The following is a 16,378-nucleotide window of genomic DNA, read 5'->3' as shown; positions in this document are numbered from 1 at the left end:
GCAACGTGACCTGACAACAAGGAACCTCCGGGAAAACTGTCAGTCCCAAACTATGTGCAAAGGGAAGATCTTTAGGGGGTGCACGACAAACGACGCTTAAAATAAACACTATTTTAGACACGGTTTCAGTCGTAAATATGTTCTAAACTTACTTAATATACGTTTGAAATATATTTTAATGAATATGGTAAAAAATAAGGCCCTGGTGATATTGTTTTTAGTAATTTATTTGGTCGTAGTTTGATCGTCGCATACCTCCCGGAGATGACATCCTGTGGTTGGGAGGCGGAGACGGGACCCCCGTTGACGTCAGTTGGCCTGTCTGTTTCCTGCAATAGAAAGTGAGAGAGGGAGAAGCGACAAAAACAGACCTTTACCCTTAAGGTGTGTTACACCAGAAATCCTTGACAACTATTAAGACCTCACTTGTAAGTATATATATATATATATATATATATATATATATATATATATATATATATATATATATATATATATATATATATATAGTTTGTGGATATTTATTTGTCTTAAATGTGGTTGAAACTTTGGGCTGCATGCATGTGGAAGTGTTCTGGGGTAGTACTCTCACTGGGCGATCGTGTAGGCTACAACGCCTGTCGGGGACGTTCTTGCTGGTTCGGCTAGTTATTTGTATTCAATGTATTCACCGTTGTGTTTCTTTTAGCTCACGCCTGTGCTTTCACGTTTGCAAAGAAGGAATGTCAAATTTTGGGATCAAACAAGTTAAGCTTTCAGAACCGTCGTTGCTTACCACAGAATCGTTGTTTTGGTGTAACGTTATACGTCTGCAGCAATCTAATGTGGTGTGTGTAATGTTGCTGTCTTGCTTGCTACTGAATGTGCCTGTCTTGTGCGCCAATAGGTAAGACTGATCTGTTGCCATTTATCTGATACATTAGCCATTTATATGATACATAGATATTACACAACACATGAGAAAGTGTTGAAAAATAATGTCGCATATTTGTTGAATTAGGGAAGTGCCGCCGTAGTGTTGCAGAGAGCGAGGGGTTTTCCCTGACTCCTCCCTCAGTTAAAGCGCGTTCATGTGTTGCTTGTGCTACAGGCATAAAATACGCTATAACCCAGTCATTGTTTTTTATTTAGACTGCATTCCTTCACAATAAGATGGGAATGTTGTGATGTAACATGTATTGTATAAAGACATTGATGCATGCCTACAAGCAAACAGGGTTGTTTACCTGTTTTAGATGTGTCATTTGAAGCCACCGTTATTGGTTGGATAGATAGAAGCATTTGATTATGTCACAGGGGTTTGGCTATTCAGTATTCATATTTCATAATGAAGGACATCATGTCCATTGTTTTTACATGCGGTTACAATGTTGCTGTAGAATGCTGCAAGGTGACTGGAAGGAATCCTCCTAGGTATGTGTTGAATGAGGCGGAAGTCTGTCGTCAGGGACTCAGGGAGAACATTCCTCTCGGACAGCTATAGGACTAGGCCTACTGCAACATTTACTTAGCCGCTTATTGTGGCATCCTCATCAAGCTGTCAGTTTCGGGGTGTTTCCTCAAATATTTCTCAGCTGACACGCGTGCCGCACACGCACGTCTCGCTCTCCTCCAAATCACCAGCATCGTCTGAACTGGAGGTATTCGACCTGTCCTTCGTTCTCTCTGGGGGGCAGGTGGGAGCTTATGAACATGTTTGATTGTATGACTTTCATTGTCGTTCTTGCTGGGCTCTGTGACCTGGTGCATGCGCTGTGTACATTACTGCCGATATATTTTGCGAGCTCAATGATGTCATTGCTGTAGCAGCGCACGTGTACCAGTATATGGTAAAACATCCTACAGCTGTAGTAACGGACTGTTATGTAACATTGGCAAACGGAACAGACTGGATGGTGGAACATAATGTACAGTGGAAGGGATTGATCTAGGTTGACTGTTATGACCAGACGAGGTTCTTTCAGGAAGATCATGTAGGGAGTTATCTATAAACATAATACAGAATATAATATGTAAAAGGTTTAGTCATTTTCAATACATTTATTTTTATGTATAGATAATGTATAGACTAGAGCAATGCATGTGAATTCTATGTAGGCTATAGATCATTTATGTAGGCTATAGGTCTATAGAAATGTATCGGGAGGGACTGATGGGAGCTCTGCTGATCATTCATTCTGCTTGCTCTTTGCTTTGCTTTGGGTTTTTGAAAGGTCAAGATTTGGTAACATTTAGCTTCAGCATACTGCTGATGGTGTCTGCTGATGTTTCTTTTACAGAGCTCAGATTTGCATGAAGTCTAAAATTAGTAACTTTTCATCCACTGTAAAAATTGTATCATTAGCAGCAATACAATAAGATTAAACAGATACCATACAGCTATGAGATCAAGATGCCCTTTCAGTGTTTGCTTATGTCTGATGGTGATGCAATGATCTATGGAGTGTTCACTTTTACAAGAAGATCCGTCTGATTGTAGCCCGCTAACCGCCTAAGCACCCTGGAGCGCTGACTACCCGCCAGACACAAGGCCTTATTGTTTGCGTCTTTCGTCATCTGAAATGTGTGTGTCGTCAAAGCGAAGGGCAGGGCAGTGTATCTGACATGGACTTGTCAATCAGCTGTTTACCAAAAAAACAGCCATCTCCTCTTGGTTTAGATCAGACTATAGATAGCCACTCCAAGGTTTATATTTATATGGAGAGAGATGCATTCGCGTCTCAGAGTCGGTCCAGAACTCACCTGATATCGGTAGAGGAGCACACTGTCAGTGGTGCTGTATTGGATATTATGTCATGCCATCAAACTTAGCAGGAGCCTCCCTATGGGCAAAAGATGTTGACAAGACGTTGATAAACGTCTTTTCAACGTATTGTGCTCACTGGGCTTTGTTTTGTGTACGTTTGGACTGGAACAAGAATGTAAGCCTTGTATGTTTGAACTGGAATTAGAATTTATACTGTGTACGTTTGGACTGGAATAAGAATTTAGACCGTGTACGTTTGGACTAGAATAAAAATGTAGACCGTGCAGGTTTGGACTGGAATTAGAATTTAGACAGGGACAACTGTTAAACTGACAGACGCAACAACAGCAATGTCCTTTCTGATTCTTGCCAAGTGAGAGGACGGGAGACTGCACACAGACAGCCACAGACACACACGCACATTTAGTAAGAAGATAAGGGCTGCTTAGTGTTTATTGATCTATGGTGTGTTGAGTTGACACTGACCCTCTCTGGTGTGTGTATGTGTGCTTTGTAGATGAACCCAGAGGGTGTTCTCGAGGTCCACCTGCATTAGAGAATTGACAACCTTTCAGAAGATGTGTCAGTGAAACAACCAACAAGAAAAGATGCCCCGAACCAAGCAGAACAACCCGAAGAACCTTAAAGGTGAGTTGCCAACCTGAATTGCTGTGTTTTAAATGCCCGTGTGTGTAGGCCTATGTCATGTCATGTGTGCTGTGTTGTTACATTTTTTGGGGGGCATGTAATGTGTATGTTTTTATTGATTTTATCAAACTCAGGACTCCCTGTAAATTGTTACTAAGTGTACTATCCTCGGTAAACAAATGAAAGGTCTTTAAAAAAAGGAAGGTCATCTTAGTTCAGACTATAATTTAATATTCAAAAGCGAGAGATGGAGGGAGAAATAGATAGAAGGGATCACTGAGCCATCTGTCCTCCCACAGTCCCCTACTCCCTTACAGACTTCTGTCCACACTTGCCCCCTACCCACTTCTCTGTCCACACTTGCCCCCTAACCACTTCTCTGTCCACACTTGCTGACCAAATGTCTATAGAATCTGCTGAGCCGTGGTTGTCCACTTTCCTTTTGTGATTTTTTTTTAGTTTTGTCTTTTGTTACACAATTGTCTTAACTATTAGTGCTTAGTTTTCCAATCAGTGTGTGCTGTGGAACCTATAGTAAGTAAACAACTAGAATCAATTGTGTCGTTCTATGGTGGAACCTCCCTTTGTGTTGTTGGAGTCCATATGTTAGTGTGTAGGCTATAACGGCTTATGTTTACAAATGCATGACTGTTAATCAAGAACAGAGCTTTTCTTCAACTTTATCATTTGCCTTTGATAGGCTAATTATCGGACAATTATGCGTTATCGCAGAGGCGAAGTATCTGTCGAAACCTAAGGCATGTACACTAGTAATGGATTTATTTAGATGTTTGTGTGTGTTTCTATGTGTGTTGCATGCAAAGTCCATAAGAATAAAATTAGAAAAGAACGTACTTTGCCAATGTCGGCAAGCAGCGACCCAGATTTTACTGTTTATTTATTATAACACCCCCCACCCCCACCCACAAGTTTATTGCTTTGAGCTTACTTGGCCAAACAACGTAAATAATTTAGTTTTATAATAGCAGATTGCCCAATGGAGGACTGTGAGATAGTACATTTCCCCAGCCACGTTAGACCAGTTACTATTTTAGAGCGAGTGGAAACACCCAGTTTTATTAGTAGCAGGGCTAGGCAGAGGTAATGTAAATGTCATGTAATGTGGGTATATCCATGCCAGCTGTACATATGTGGTCTAAAGGGTGGGTTTGGGGCAACATCATTTTGAGGAGCTGTTAGGATCAATCAATGTGAATGAGCAAATTAAAAAGAAGAAATGTCTGTCACCTAAAGGCAGGACCTAATTAATGAAGGAATGGAAGGAAGATTGATATTTCCTCAATTGTTTCCTCTGGAAAAGTATGGATTTTGTTTTGTTACACATGCAAATACTGCAGTGAACAAGGATGTCCTGTCCCGTTCTCTCTGATGCATTCCTCTGTTCCTCTTACCCCATAGTCTCCTCTCATACAGAAGTAGGACCTGAATTTGATCACCCCGTTGCAGGAGAAATTTCCACTTTGAAATTTCCGACTTGATTTTCCCTTACAAAAATGTTTCAACCCCTACAAAAATACCCATGAATTTTAATCCATATAATAATCCACATTTCCTGATGCTGCAGGATTATTTTCCTGCTGTACAAAACTGGCTCAAATTAAGATCCAACATCTGTAGTCTCCCTCTCTTTTTCCATCTGAAGTTTCTCAGTGAAGTTTCAATAGGAGCTCAAGGAAATGAGAGGATCAGATATATTAAAAATAATAGTTATTACTTGGTGCCTGTAGATGTAAATCCACCATTACAAATAGTATAAGAGTATCTTACAGCTTCTGGTACTTTATATTGAATAGACACAGGGTCGTTTACAGCTTCTGTATTGTGGCTTTTGACCTTTGACCTGTTTCATCACCTCTCCCCCTCTGTGCTAAGGAGTTGATTAGTCAGACAGGAAATGCTATGCTGCTTAGTGTGTGGCGTGGCATGCTATCACAGGCAAACTCACATTCTGCTGAAGTGAGAGTCATACCACTCAGATCCTTGTAACGTTCTTCTTGGGAACCCCACACACCCTCCTCCCATTCCATTTTTTTTTTATTGTGTGTGATTATGTAGGCATACGTTTCAAGTTTTAATGTCACATGCACAAGTACTGTGAAATGCCTTTCTTGCATGCTCTAACCCCAACGATGCAGTAATCAATAACAATGTAATACTGAAAATAACACGGTAGAACAAAAACACAAAATATATAAAAATAAGAAGAACACCATAAAATAAGTAAGCGTACTATATACAGGGTCAGTTCCAGTACCATATTTACAATGTGCAGGCATACTGGATCGATAGACGTCGATATGTTAAGGGTAAGGTGACTAGGCGTCAGAATATATGATAAACAAAGTAGCAGCAGCGTATATGATGATTGTATGTGAGTGGGTGTGTGTAGAGTCAGTATAAATTTATGTGCATATTATGTGTGTGTGAGCAAATGATGGAGTGAGTTTTTGTATGTGTGTTGGAGTATCAGTGTGCATTTATTTTATTTATTTATTTCACCTTTATTTAACCAGGCAGGCTAGTTGAGAACAAGTTCTCATTTGCAACTGCGACCTGGCCAAAATAAAGCATAGCAATTCGACACATACAACAACACAGAGTTACACATGGAATAAACAAAACATACAGTCAATAATACAGTAGAACAAAAGAAAACAAAAAGTCTATAGACAGTGAGTGCAAATGAGGTAAGTTAAGGCAATAAATAGGCCATGGTGGCGAAGTAATTACAATATAGCAATTAAAAACTGGAATGGTAGATGTGCAGAAGATGAATGTGCAAGTAGAGATACCGGGGTGCAAAGGAGCAAGATAACTAAATACAGTATGGGGATGAGGTAGGTAGATAGACGGGCTGTTTACAGATGGGCTATCTACAGGTGCAGTGATCTGTGAGCTGCTCTGACAGCTGGTGCTTAAAGCTAGTGAGGGAGATATGAGTGCATAGTGTGTAGGGCCCTGTGAGTGTGCATAGAGACTGTATTTTATTGTTCTTTTTGCACTAAGTTAAACTCAGTCCGTGTAGCCATTTTCTTAGCTATTTAAACAGTCTTATGCCATGGGGATAGAAGCTGTTCAGGAGCCTGTTGGTGTCAGACTTGAACTAGTACTGCTTGCCGTGCGAAAGCAGAGAGAACAGTCTATGGCTTGGGTGGTTTGAGACTAATGATTTTCCAGGCCTTCCTTTCACACTGCCTGATATAAAGGTCCTGGATGTTCAGGGAGCTCGGCCCCAGTGATATACTGGGCTGTCCACACCACCTTCTGTAGCGCCATGCGATTGGGGGCAGTGCTATTGACATACCAAGCAGTGATGCAGCCAGTCAAGATGCTCTCAATGGTACAGCTGTAAAACATTTTGAGGATTTGAGGGCCCATGCCAAACCTTTTCAACCTCCTGAGGGGGAAGAGGTGCTGTTGTGCCTTCTTCACAATGGTGCGGTGTGTGTGGACCATTTAGTGATTTGGACATAGAGGAGCTTGAAGCTCTCGACCCGCTCCACTGTTGAGGGAGAGGTTGTTGTTCCGGCCCCACACTGTCAGGTCACTGATCTCATCCATATAGGCTGTTTCATCGTTGCCGGTGATCAGGCCTACCACCGTTGTCGTCAGCAAACTTGATGATGGTGTTAGAGTCGTGGGTGGCCATGCAGTCGTAGGTGAACAGCGAGTACAACAGGGGACTAAGGACACACCTCTGAGGGGGCCCTGTGTTGAGGGTCAGCGTGGCGGAGGTGATATTGCCTACCCTTACCACCTGGGGTTGGCCTGCCAGAAAGTCCAAGATCCAGTTGCAGAGGGAGGTGTTCAGTCCAAGGGTCCTAAGCTTGGTGATGAGCTTGGAGGGGAGAATGGTGTTGGACGCTGAGCTGTAGTCAGTGAACAGCATTCTCACATAAGTATTCCTCTTATCTAGTTGGGTGAGGGCAGTGTGGAGTTCAATTGAGATTGGGTCGTCTATGGATCTGTTGGGGCGGTATGCAAATCAATGGGCCCGCGACCTTGCGGATATTGACCTGATTAAAGACTTTACTCACATCGGCCTCGGGGGTGAGATCACCCAATCTTCTGGGTTGGTGGCAATCCTCACACCTTGCACGATGTTGTTATTGTCAAAGCATGCATAAAATGCTTTGAGTACATCTGGTAGAGGCATTTTTGAGCAGATCGAGGCTGGGTCTTCCTTTGTATTCCGTAATGGACTGTAGCCCCTGCCACACGCGCCAGGTGTCGAAGCCTGTGTAATATCATTCCACCTTATTCCTATATTGTCCTTTTGCTCGTTTGATGACTCTGCGATGGTCATTTCAGGACTTCTTGTTCTTATTCTCAGCCGTAGCCTCGGTTGTCTGCGATAGCCCTGTGTGGGGTAGCCCTATCTAACCTCAGTGTTAATCCAGGGCTTTTGATTGGGAAAGCAGCAAAAAGTAACTGTGGGGACAACGTCGGCGAAGCATTTCCTAATGAAGCCGGTGACGGAGGTGGTTAGCTTGTCAATGTTATCTCGAAACATATTCCAATCAGCACTAGCAAAGCAGTCCTGTAGCATAATCTCTGATTCTGGAGACTAATTCTCAATGGAGCCAGTCACGGGTAATTCGTGTTTCAGCTTCTGCTTGTAAACAGGAAGCAGGAATATGGAGTCATGATCTGATTTTACGAATGGCAAACGAGGAAGGGCCTTGTATTCTTGCTTGTGGGTAAAACAGTGGTCTAGGACTTTATCGCCCCAAGTGGCGAGGGAGATGTGTTGATGGAAGTTGGACATCACGTGTCTTAATAACTCAGAATTAAAATCGCCGGCAAGAAGGATGCACGTTTTCCTGCTTGGTTATAGCCTCGTACATTTCGTTAAGTCCCAGCTTGTTATTTTTCTTGTCCTGAGGTGATATACAATAGTCACGATAACAGCTAAAAACTCTCTCGGGAGGTAAAAGGGTCGGCATTTGACCATCGGGTATTCCAAGATGGGTGAACAATGGGTCGACACATCCACTATGCTCAAGACAACACACCAGTTGTTGTTGATGAAGTGGCAACCCCCTCCCCCCTTGATTTCCCAGAATCCACTGTCCTGTCGGCACGGTGAATGGAGAATCAATCAAGTTGGATAGCCATGGGGGTATCTTGTCCAAGAGCCATGTTTCAGAACAGCAGAGAATATTGCAGTTGCGAGACTCCCGTTGGTAGCAAATCCGCGATCGGAGGTCATCCATCTTATTATCAAGTGACTGTACATTGGCCAGTAGAATGGAGGGAAGAGGTGGCTGGGTTTCCCTTCACCTTAATCTTGCCAGGATCCCCCTTCTCTTGCCTCTGTTACGTTGGCATTTTCTTCTGGGTAGCCCGAAAATTCGGTCGGAATTACAGAAAGAGCCCAGGGCAGATAAGCCGGAATTGAGGGAAGTAAGTAGTTCTATCCTAGGGATGTACTGTACTTGCCTATTAATGTTATGTAATATGTAATGTTTTGTGTGGACCCCAGGAAGAGTAGCTGCTTCTTTAGCAGTAGCTAATGGGGATCCTAATAAAGTACTAAAATACTCCCCAAACTGACTCGTGCCATCACATGATAATGCTCAGACCTCAAGGCAACATTACTGTATGTAGCCTGACAGAATGTATTTTTTATTTTTATTTAACCTTCATTTAACTAGGCAAGTCAGTTAAGAACAAATTCTTATTTACAATGACGGACTACCAAAAGGCAAAAGGCCTCCTGCGGGGAAGGGGGCTGAGATTAAAAATAAATAAAATAAAAATATAGGACAAAACACACGTCACGATAGAGAGACAACACAACACTACATAAAGAGAGACCTAAGACAACAACATAGCATGGCAGCAACACATGAAAACACAGCATGGTAGCAACACAACATGACAACAACATGGTAGCAACACAACATGGTAGCAGCACAAAACAGGGTACAAACATTATTGGTCATAGACAACAGCACATAGGGCTAGAAGATAGAGACAACAATACATCACGCAAAGCACCCACAACTGTCAGTAAGAGTGTCCCATGATTGAGTCTTTGAATGAAGAAGTTCAGATAAAACTGTCCAGTTTGAGTGTTTGTTGCAGCTTGTTCCAGTCGCTAGCTGCAGCGAACTGAAAAGACAAGCGACCCAGGGATGTGTGTGCTTTGGGGACCTTTAACAGAATGTGACTGGCAGAACGGGTGTTAAATGTGGAGGATGAGGGCTGCAGTAGATATCTCAGATAGGGGGAGTGAGGCCTAAGAGGGTTTTATAAATAAGAGTCAACCAGTGGGTCTTGCGACGGGTATACAGAGGACCAGTTTACAGAAGAGCATAGATTGCAGTGACGAGCACCCTTAACTGCTGATCTATAAATTATGTCTCCGTAATCTAGCATGGATAGGATGGTCATCTGAATCAGGGTTAGTTTGGCAGCTGGGGTGAAAGAGGAGCGATTTACGATAAATCTAGACTTGGTTTCCTCTAACTTTAGCTTGCAGCTAAAGTTATATGTGCTGAGAGAAGGACAGTGTACCGTCTAGCCATACTCCCAAGTACTTGTATGTGGTGACTACCTCAAGCTCTAAACCCTCAGAGGTAGTAATCACACCTGTGGGGAGAGGGGCATTCTTCTTATCAAACCACATTACCTTTGCTTTGGAGGTGTTTCAGAACAAGGTTAACTTCTCTAGGGCCAGTGGGACGATTTCGTCCCACCTACGTAACAGCCAGTGGAATCCCGTGGCGCGTTATTCAGATACCTTAGAAATGCTATTACTTCAATTTCTCAAACATGTGACTATTTTACACCATTTTAAAGACAAGACTCTCGTTAATCTAACCACACTGTCCGATTTCAAAAAGGCTTTACAACGAAAGCAAAACATTAGATTATGTCAGCAGAGTACCCAGCCAGAAATAATCAGACACCAATTTTTCAAGCTAGCATATAATGTCACATAAACCCAAACCACAGCTAAATGCAGCACTAACCTTTGATGATCTTCATCAGATGACAATCTCAGGACATTATGTTATACAATACATGCATGTTTTGTTCAATCAAGTTCATATTTATATCAAAAAACAGCTTTTTACATTAGCATGTGACGTTCAGAACTAGCAAACTTCTGGTGAATTTACTAAATTACTCACGATAAACGTTCACAAAAAACATAACAATTATTTTAAGAATTATAGATACAGAACTCCTCTATGCACTCGCTATGTCCGATTTTAAAATAGCTTCGGTGAAAGCACATTTTGCAATATTCTAAGTAGATAGCCCGGCATCACAGGGCTAGCTATTTAGACACCCAGCAAGTTTAGCCCTCACCAAAGTCAGATTTACTATAAGAAAAATGTTATTACCTTTGCTGTTCTTCGTCAGAATGCACTCCCAGGACTTCTACTTCAATAACAAATGTTGGTTTGGTTCAAAATAATCCATAGTTATGTTCAAATATCCTCTGTTTTGTTCGTGCGTTCAAGACACTATCCGAAGTGTAAAGAAGGGTGACGCGCACGACGCATTTCGTGACAAAAGTTTTCTAAATATTCCATTACCGTACTTCGAAGCATGTCAACCGCTGTTTAAAATCAATTTTTATGCCATTTTTCTCGTAAAAAAGCGATAATATTCCGACCGGGAAAGCGTGTTTACGTTCAAAGAGAGAGAAAATAAAAACATGGGATCCCCTCGTGCACGAGCCTCAGTCTGATGGTCCTCTGATATACCACTTAACCAAAGGCGCTAAAATTTTTCAGCCTGGGGCTGGAATTACATCATTCAGCTTTTTCCCGGGTTCTGAGAGCCTATGGGAGCCGTAGGAAGTGTCACGTTACAGCAAAGATCCTAAATTTTCAATAAACAAAGCCAAGAAGCCCAAGGAATGGTCAGAGAGGGTACTTCCTGTACAGAATCTTCTCAGGTTTTTGCTGCCATATGAGTTCTGTTATACTCACAGACACCATTCAAACAGTTTTAGAAACTGTAGGGTGTTTTCTATCCAAATCTACTAATAATATGCATATTCTAGTTTCTTGGCCAGAGTAGTAACCTGTTTAAATTGGGAATGTTTTTCATCCGGCCGTGAAAATACTGCCCCCTAGCCCATACAGGTTAAAGCGCTCAGCCATCAGTAACAACCACATAGTCAACTTTAAGGGACATGGGCAGCTGTGAGGAGGAGGGTTTATTTTCCAGGTCTTGAACCGTTTTCCAGAACTTCTTAGGGTTAGACCAACAGAGAGAGAACTGCTCCTTAAAGTAACTAACTTTGGCCTTCCGGATAGCCAGAGTGGACTTATTTCTCACTTGCCTAAACGAGAGCCAGTCAGCCTGAGTATGCGTGTACCGAGCCGTTCGCCAAATGCAATTCTTTAGGTGTAGTAACTCTGCAAGATCACAGTCGAACCAGAGGCTGAACCTGTTTTTAATTGTAATTTTCTTTATGGGGGCATGTTTGTTAACAATATCACTTGAAATATCAAAAAAGAAGGTCCAAGCATCTTCGACAGAGGGGATCAAACTGATTCTATACCAATTTACAAAGGCCAGGCCATGAAGGAAGGCTTGCTCATTAAAGTTTTTTAGCAAGCGTCTATGACAAATCAGGACAGATCGTTTCCTTGAGCAGCCAATACGAACACAGGCTGTAAAACAGTCATCACTAAGGTCATTACAGAAAACACCAGACTGATACCTATCAGGATTATTTGTGAGGATAACATCGAGGAGAGTAGTCTTTTCTGGGCGTTTGGAGTCATAGCTTGTGGGATTGGTAATAATCTGAGAAAGATTTAGGGAGTCCCATTGCTTTAGGACTTGGTCAGGTGATTTAAGCATGTCCAAGTTTAGGTCACCTAGCAGGAGAAATTCAGACATAGTGTAAGGGGCCAGGAGAGAGCCTCGGGCAGGTAGGGTACAGGCCGGAGCTGATGGAGGACGATAACATCCAGCAACAGTCAACTAAGTGCTATTTGAATGTTTAATGCTTAAAACCAGCAAATCAAATTGCATTGATAAGATGGCTAGTAAAGTTATTTTTAGTCTAATACAGTGTGTTAAATAAATATTATAAAAAAATATCGAACTCCAGGAAAAAAAACAGTGGCTTTGCCCATTTAAATAGTTACAGTTAAAGTCGGAAGTTTACATACACAGGATGGAGTCATTTAAAACTAATTTTTCAACCACTCCACAAATTTCTCAAACTATAGTTTTGGCAAGTCGGTTACGACATCTACTTTGTGCATGACACAATAATTTTTCCAACAATTGTTTACAGACAGATTATTTCACTTATAATTCACTGTATCACAATTCCAGTTGGTCAGAAGTTTAGGTACAGTAAGTTGACTGTGCCTTTTAAACTGCTTGGAAAATTCCAGAAAATGATGTCATGGCTTTAGATGCTTCTGATAGGCTAATTGACATAATTTGAGTCAATTGGAGGTGTACCTGTGGATGTATTTCAAGGCCTACCTTCAAACTCAGTGCCTCTCTGCTTGACATCATGGGAAAATCTAAAGAAATCAGCCAAGATCTCAGAAAAAAAATTGTAGACCTCCACAAGTCTGGTTCATCCTTGGGAGCAATTTCCAAATGCCTGAAGGTACCACGTTCATCTGTACAAGCAATAGTACGGAAGTATAAACACCATGGGACCACGCAGCCGTCATACCACTCAGGAAGGAGACGCGTTCTGTCTCCTAGAGATGAACGTACTTTGGTGCGAGAAGTGCAAATCAATCCCAGAACAACAGCAAAGGATCTTGTGAAGATGCTGGAGGAAACAGGTACAAAAGTATCTATATCCACAGTAAAACGAGTCCTATATCGACATAACCTGAAAGGCCGCTCAGCAAAGAAGAAGCCACTGCTCCAAAACCGCCATGAAAAATCCAGACTACGGTTTGCAACTGCACATGGGGACAAAGATCGTACTTTTTGGAGAATTGTCCTCTGGTCTGATGAAACAAAAACAGAACTGTTTGGCCATCGTTATGTTTGGAGGGAAAAGGGGGAGGCTTGCAAGCCGAAGAACACCATCCCAACCGTGAAGCACGGGGGTGGCAGCATCATGTTGTGGGGGTGCTTTGCTGCAGGAGGGACTGGTGCACTTCACAAAATAGATGGCATCATGAGGATGGAAAATGATGTGGATATATTGAAGCAACATCAAGACATCAGTCAGGAAGTTAATGCTTGGGTCTTCCAAATGGACAATGACCCCAAGCATACTTCCAAAGTTGTGGCAAAACGTCTTAAGGACAACAAAGGCAAGGTATTAGAGTGGCCATCACAAAGCCTTGACCTCAATCCTATAGAAAATGTGCCTATAAACCTGACTCAATTACCCCAGCTCTCTCAGGAGGACTGGGCCAAAATGTACCCAACTTATTGTGGGATGCTTGTGGAAGGCTACCCAAAACATTTGACCCAAGTGAAACAATTTAAAGGAAATGCTACGAAATACTAATTGAGTGTATGTAAACTTGTGACCCACTGGGAATGTGATGAAAGAAATAAAAGCTGAAATAAATAATTCTCTACTATTATTCTGCGATTTCACATTCTTAAAATATAGTGCTGATCCTAACTGACCTAAGACAGGGAATTTCTTCTAGGATTAAATGTCAGGAATTGTGAAAGCCAAATACATTTAAACTCAGGTAAAGGTGTATGTAAACTTCTGACTTCAACTGTAAATATTTTAGAAAATAATCTAAATCTGTGTTGAAGGCCAAAGTTCCCTCCATTTTCTTTTTGGCTTGAAGCTCTGTACTGACTACTGGTACCATGAGTACCAACAATCATGTCAGTGAGGGAACCACCCTTGTGTGTATTTGTCTGTGTGTCACCATGTATTCTCTTTAGGTTCTCACATTGGGTCCTGTCAAGAGATACACAAGATTCTTTGTTTTATTGACTCTCAACCCAGCTGTATGGGCAGGGTGCAAACAGGTGAAGTTAAAACAGGGTGAAGCTCCGGTGTGTGTGTGTGTGTGTGTGTGTGTGTGTGTGTGTGTGTGTGTGTGTGTGTGTGTGTGTGTGTGTGTCTGTGTGTGTGTCTGTGTGTGTGTGTGTGTGTGTGTGTGTGCGTGTGCGTGTGCGTGTGCGTGTGCGTGTGTGTGTGTGTGTGTGTGCGTGTGTGTGTGTGTGTGATGTCAACATGACAGGAATGCTGTGACGCAGTTTGTGGGTAGTAAAGCAGGAAGTCAGGAACTCCGGACCCCCGTTCAGGTCTGCTGTTTACTTCAAACAGCTGGTTTCCAACAGCTTTGGCTTGGCAGGCGCCAGGTCATAACAGTAGTTCCCCTGGGTCTAGCCTGCCACTTCCCCCGTCACTGACTGACAGATTCACACTCTATGACCATCATACATACATTCACCATTGAGACACAGCTCCTCGGGATCTGCTTTTTTTTCATGATTAAAAATGCAAAATATTTGCTGAAAATGTAATTATTCTCCTTACCAAGTGCCCATGATCTTGGATTATTTCTTGTGTTGGATTATTTATGTCAGTGGTCTTGTAAACTTTATGATGTGTAGACTGGTACTGTTCAGTTTGTGTTGTTTGGTCGGTGTTGACTTGCAGTAGCATAGCACCTCAGCTCACCCCCTAGCTACCCTCACCTCATATTCCTTTTTATTGTGCCCCTGAAAATGCCCAGTCTTGTTAACCACACCAGTTTTTATTATAGCACCGAGCTTGCATTCCTCCTGTCTTATAAAAGGTTTAATCTCACCAAGGCTCAGTATGTCTGGACCCCTGCTTTAGCAAACAAAACACTGTCTGCAAAATGGTGAACAATTGCTATGCAGGGGTCCACACATTTAACAAGGTTTTACATTTTACCCTTTTAGAGGGAAAAATACATTAAATCTCTGCAAACTGTATAGGCTATTGCATTAACTGGGTAATAGCTTAGGTTGATATAGTGTGTGCTCTGTGTGTGTATAACGGCTGTTAGCCAGTTGAATATTTCACCAATACGGTAGTTTCTGACCATAGCAACATCACTCTGTCTGTGTCCCAATATGCACCCTATTCCCTATATATTACTTTACCCTATGGGCCCTGGTTGAAAGTAGTGCACTACATAGTATAGAGAATAGGATGCCATTTGGGATGTTGTCTGTTAATAATCAACCCATGGATCTGCAATCAATGACTTCATTGCTGCCAGTGGTTACTGGTTAGGTATTTTGGGGTCAGAGTCCCTGGTCTAACTCACACAGTAAACTAGAGATATGGGAGACACACACTCATTCTTACTTGTTTATGGTTTCAAGACTACAATTATGTGTTTTTTCTTCCTGCTTGGTGCGTGTATTTACTGTATTTATTTAGGCTATTCACTTGTCTTTTTATGGTTTCAAGGTCACAGTAATGTTTTTTTTCTTTCTGTAATGCATTTGCTGTAGTTAAGCTTATTTATTTACAGGACTTTATATTTCGTTAACCAAAACCAACACACTCAGAAGGGAGAAGGGTAACATGATATCTTGTCTCCTCTATTTGGTCAAGAGGTTAAAGAGCGACTGCCTTTAAAAAGCAACGAATCCCTTTGAAAACGTCCTATGTGGTCTTGATGTGAGACAGAAACAGCTATTCTAGTGTCAAAATTTAGTACAAAGTGTAAATACGATAATTTTGGTCATAAAGTCAGTCTTGTCGAAAACGGGGTTTGGAACATCCATGTGTCACAACGGGTAAATGTCACATCCATGTGTCACAACGGGTTTTGATTTGACTGTTCATTTACCCACTAACATGTGGTGGACAGCTGCGGTGATTGCTCTCTATCCAATAGCAGTCTGTTTACATAAAATAACACGTCACACATTTTTTTACTTGAGAAATGCTGCACCACACACCTTAATTGCAAAATTGCACAACTAAAACATCCTTGACATAATGCGTCAAAATTAATTACAGATGTCTTGAGTTATCTTAGACTAATT

The 16,378-nt window shown here is 41.8% G+C and overlaps 1 protein-coding gene across 1 annotated transcript in view; it reads left to right on the top strand.

The window, feature by feature from the left end:
- The first annotated feature begins 288 nt into the window (after positions 1-288).
- The window catches only part of hivep1 (HIVEP zinc finger 1), an 88,768-nt gene continuing 72,678 nt past the window's right edge, over positions 289-16,378 (top strand). The window contains exons 1-2 of the mRNA XM_014142585.3: positions 289-428; positions 3,264-3,394. Of these exons, the coding sequence (XP_013998060.2) occupies positions 3,355-3,394 (40 nt within the window). The 5' untranslated portion in view covers positions 289-428; positions 3,264-3,354. The remainder of the gene's footprint in view (positions 429-3,263; positions 3,395-16,378) is intronic.

The sequence above is a fragment of the Salmo salar genome, chromosome 14 (assembly GCF_965601325.2).
Source record: "Salmo salar chromosome 14, fSalSal1, whole genome shotgun sequence".
In the NCBI taxonomy this organism is placed as follows: Eukaryota; Metazoa; Chordata; class Actinopteri; order Salmoniformes; family Salmonidae; genus Salmo; species Salmo salar.
Note: the sequence above shows the minus strand (reverse complement) of the source record. Positions and strands in the feature narration are given on the sequence as shown.